Genomic DNA, 5026 nt, shown 5'->3' on the forward strand with positions numbered 1-5026 from the left:
TTTGTTAAGATGTATGAGTTTCCTATAAAATTTGGAGATTAAATCCTTATTGGATATAATATTGGCAAATATGTTCTACCATGCAGTGGGCTTTCTGATATTTTGCTGCTTATGGATTCTTCTAAGATTTTTATTTCCATCTTACGTTTAAGCCCTTTATTCATCTGGAGTTTATTTTTGTGTTTGGTGTAAATTGGTGGCCAGTTTCATTTTTTTTGCATGTATCTGTCCAATTTTCCCAACACCATTTACTGAAGACACTGTCTTGACTCCATTGTATGCTCTTGCCTCCTTTGTAAAATATTAATTGAGCATAATGTCTTGGGTCGATTTCTGGGTTCTCTGTTCTGTTCCATTGGTCTATATGTCTGTTCTTGTGCCAGTACCAGGCAGTTTTGAGAACAGTGGCTTTGTAATATAGCTTGATATCTGGTATTGTGATCCCCTCAACTTTGTTCTTCTTTCTCAGCATTGCTGTGATTATTCAGGGTTTTTTTTCCATATGAATTTTTTTTTATTAGACATGATTTTAATACCATATCAAAACATCTTGACTAATGAAGAAAGCTTTGCCCCCAACTTCGAACATTTTTTAAAACATTTTATAAGGGTGGTTTTTTTTGGTATTTTAATATATAAATACAGAAACCTATCTTGCATGGGCTGATGCCATGTGTGAACATCAATGGCTAAAATGTTCTCAAACAGAGTGCCTGAAAACGGTAGCTGTACATGTTCCTTTAATAAGTCTTCTGTTTGTTTAAGTTTTCAGGAAAAAAAATCCACAAGGGCCTAAGAAAAATGTTCAGGCATTTTTGCAGGACACTTGTGATTGTGAAGTTCTCTGAACTGACCAGAACCAGGAGGAAAGGAGGGAGAAGAATCAGGAATGAAGGGGGAGGTCTTCCGAGGGTTGTTTTATTTGGCAATGAAGTCAAGATCTCAGGGTCCCAAGGGGAGAAAAGTGCAAAGCCAAGCCAGGAAAATGGGCAAAGAAAACCAAGGCCGGGCGGTTGTTGATGGCGAGGGCCGAACCGATGGGGCGCTGGGCCAGGAGGACCGAGCGAGCGTCTCTCGCACCATCAGCATTGAACCTGGCTCTGTCCCTTTGTCATTGGGTGGGTTCTAGCCGGGCAGCAGACAGCAATCTTTGAGAGGAGTCAGCAAGCGAGCCCAGCAGGGTCAGTCCGCAGGGTGTTCTGGACAAGATCTGTTCACTTCAAACCACGAGTCTATGCAGCTTTTGTGGTAAATGCACAGGCAGGGCAGCCTGGCTATCGTGTCTCCCTGAAGCAGCTCCTCCAGGCAGATCACACACTCGCCGGTGTCTTTAGTCAGCACGTCGTCATTGTAGGAGAGGCGAGGTTTGCTCAGACACATTATAAAGTGCATTTCCATCTCATCAGAAGCCACAGACTTGGAGCAAATGGGGCAATTGAAATCGCTGTGCGAGCTGAACCACCTGGGTGCGATGTGCAGAGGTAGAGCATCCGCCAGCGAGGCTCGGGAGCCTAGGTACAGCATCCCGTCTCTATGGTGACCACCGCAGGTCTCTTGGTAACCATTGCCTTGGGCATAGGTGGATCCGTCGGATGCGGACCCTCTGCCGCTGGGCACCCGCTCCGAGTCGCCGGTCCCACGAGAGGCGGGGGTGTAGAGGCCAAAGGGCACCCCTCCAGCCGTGCTGGGGTCCATGCCCATGCCCGCCACTGAGCTGAACGAGCGGCTGCGCAGCCCCATGGCCCCACCGCCCGCCCGGTAGTGCCCAAAGTGGGGCGCCCCTCCCGGCGGGGGCACGGCGCTGTCATCCGTGGAGACCCCCGGGAAGGGCCCCCGGGACCGGGCCGCCGTGCTCTGCTTGCCCCCCATGCTCGCCCGGGCCCCTCCATATGAATTTTTGGAGAGTTTGTTCTAGGTCTGTGAAATATGCCCTTGGTATTTTAATGGGGATTGAATTGAATCTATAGATTGCTTTGGGTAGTACGGACATTTTGATGATGTTGATCCTACCAATCCATGAACACGGTATATTTTTCCATTTGTTTATGTCTTCCTCTATCTCTTTTTTCAACATTCTGTAGTTTCTATGTGGATTTTTAAAAAAGGTTAGGGGATTTATATGGGTAGACTCCTGTGTATGCTGTACCCACAATTATCTTTACAAAATTATTCTCCTCTTATATTTATTTTATTTTCTCTTACATGCCCCCCTCCTCCCCTTCCATAGATGAACTTGTATGCTTAGGATTAAAATCTAGTAAGGATTAAGGGATGGAAGGGAAGGAGGATGGAAGTAGGAAAACTAGTATATAATGTGTTCAGATGCTAAATCATTTAGACTCGAAGAATAGCTGTTGATTTATACTACCTAATTTTAAAGGATGTTCTCTTTTGTTTCTCTTGGCCCTAATCATGGCTCCACATTGAGAGCTAGTGTAGATTTGACCTCTTTGCCAAGGCCAAGAACACAAACGCATCAACAATTTGTATTCCAAGGTTGTATGTAAAGAATGAGTTAGCCAGGTGCGCAAAGCTCTCCACTTTCCCCCTCGCTCACAGTTCCAATCTTGTCTTTGCCCCATCTACTGTACAAGCTATACTCCAGCTATCTGCAGTTCCCCAATACATGGTTTTTCTCCTAAACCTTGATCTTTGAAGTATGCTTTCCCCTCTGCCTAGAATCTCCTTCCCCTCTTTTTTTCACTGCTTGTGCTTTACAATTTCAGCTCAGACATCCCTTTCTACCAAAGCTTTGAGTCCTCCTCTGAATATGTTAAGTGCTTTTCTCATATGTTTCCAGCACGTTTGGTGTTTATCACATAGCATTATAATTTCCGGTGTCCTTATTTCTTTTCCTGGCACTAGGTTGGGAGCTGCCGCAGCTTGAAGACTGTGCTTGGTTTATCTAATCACTTAGCAGAGTGACATTTGGTGGGCTATCAGCAAATCTAAATAAAATAATAATTATTAAAAAATTTTAAAAATTTTTATTGGTTTTAAATAGGAGAGAGAGAGAGAGAGAGAGAGAGAGAGAGAGAGAGAGAGAAATTAATTTATTGTTCCACTTATTTTTGCATTCACTAGTTGATTCTTGTATGTGCCCTGACGGAGGATTGAACCCACAGCTTTGGCGTATCAGGAAGATGCTGTAACCAATTGAGCATCCTGGCCAGGGCAATACATTAACAATTAAAGAAAACAACAACAAACAAACATAAGAGTTCTTGTGAGTCTTTGAGTTTACCAGATAAAGTCAATCAATTAGAAAACATTTTCTGAGGGCTAGCTTTGTGCCTGTAACTTTACTAAGTGCCCTGGAAAATACAAAACATGAATACATTTTAGGTTTTAAGAGGTTCACCTTCTGCTGAGGTATTTACAATCAGTGATTCTGATTATAATACAGTCTCTTGAACAACTGAGCAATTGAAGGAAAGGAAACTGCAAACATTTGGAGGGTTTGTTACTTGTTTGTAGATCCAGAAGCTAAATAAAGGCACAGAAGTATCAAAAGTTTGTAATCTAAAGCTGTAGGTAAAGAAGGATCTGACCCGTTAAAGCTATAATTATATACGTCCAAGATTACTAACATATAGATAATTGTGAGGTTTGCTTCTAAATGATCCTAAAATTACAATTTAATGTTCCCCATGAAATCTGTTATCAGCTCCTATTTCATCTTAGTTTTCTGTGTGTGCAAAATCCAATAGAAGCTGTCTTAAGTGTTTTCCTCCTTATTAAACAGTTTTCTAAAATCCATAATTCATTGAGACAGTAAGTAGTTGCATCTATTTCTATACAATTCAGCTCCACAAAGCCAACTGTGAATTCAGCGGGGCATTCTTGTGCTAGCCAGCTTTTGTTATCAGCACAACATGAAAGAGGATTGTATTTCTCAGCTAATGGAAGAAACAGAAGGAGAATATACACCCCAAGTATTTTAAAACAGTGATTTGAATGGCAGCCTTGAAATCTAAAGGTAAAGAACAGTGCACGTTCTGGAATAGATACATCAATTATTTATTTGGGACAAAAGGATCTTACTTTCCTTTTGCACAAAATGAAATTACCCATTCTATTTATGTACCCAACCCAAACATTCAAGTTTTAAAGAGAGTCCTTTTCCTCACCAAACTGTATTCGTCCATCTCCTCATTGCTCAAATTTTAAGTACAATGAGGACATAAGCTTGAACTTCAATTTAAGCATTTATTTCTAAAATATGCCATTAGAAGCTCTTTAGTTTCAAGAGAGAACTTAGGATAAAAAGAGACTTTCTATTTCAGAAGGGTCTGCCAGTTGCAGTATCTTCAATATGGCTCCTCCAGAGGCATTTAGTCCAAATGTACGATTGTGGTCTGAAGCAGAAACAGAACAAATCATAAACGCAATGCTTTTATCCCGTGCTGTTTATGTTTTTCTGACATTCTTTTAATGTTAGTCTGTAAATAAACTTCGCTAACATAGGGCAATGAAAAACATCATACAGGTGATTTTATTTCAAGAATCATTTCCCCCCCGCACTCCCAAAGCCCTTTCATTTGGCAATATGTGTAGACTGTAGCAACTGGAAAAGCCCAAACAAACATAGCAAAATCTTCCCAGCAAAATCTCCTTTTTTTCCACTTTTATGCTTTGGAACATGTTGATGCAGGTCAAATTCCATTAAAGTGAACAGAGATTTGAGTTGTGATGATCAGAACAGAATTTGACACATTTCTCTACTAAGCCAATCTGGTATCAATGGAATTATTCTCTTTTGACCCAATTGATAGGAAATTAGTTCTAAATGTTTTTCAGCATATTGGGTGTTTTTCCCTGGGGCAAACTGCATTCTTCAGAAGTTTTCCTTTGCCTTCTAAAAATCTCATTTTCAAATTACATGGCAAATTCAGATATCACCTACATGAGGACCATGAGAAATAACCTCAAGAAGCAGCATCCAGTTAAGCTTGTTTTCTACATTTCTACTTGGTATTAGCTGAGAAACTGATGCTCTGGAAGAAATGACCGGACTTTTTAATGA

General features: G+C 41.1%; 1 protein-coding gene across 1 annotated transcript; it reads right to left on the reverse strand.

Annotated features, from left to right (window-relative positions):
• Positions 1–507: 507 nt before the first annotated feature.
• Positions 508–1878, reverse strand: LOC132226007 (E3 ubiquitin-protein ligase ZNRF1-like). Its single transcript, XM_059680912.1, has one exon. The coding sequence runs from the start codon at positions 1867–1869 to the stop codon at positions 1183–1185; it is 687 nt and encodes a 228-aa protein (XP_059536895.1). The 5' UTR covers positions 1870–1878; the 3' UTR covers positions 508–1182.
• Between the last annotated feature and the right edge of the window lie 3148 nt (positions 1879–5026).

Source organism: Myotis daubentonii, chromosome 2, assembly GCF_963259705.1.
Source record: "Myotis daubentonii chromosome 2, mMyoDau2.1, whole genome shotgun sequence".
Lineage (NCBI taxonomy): Eukaryota > Metazoa > Chordata > Mammalia > Chiroptera > Vespertilionidae > Myotis > Myotis daubentonii.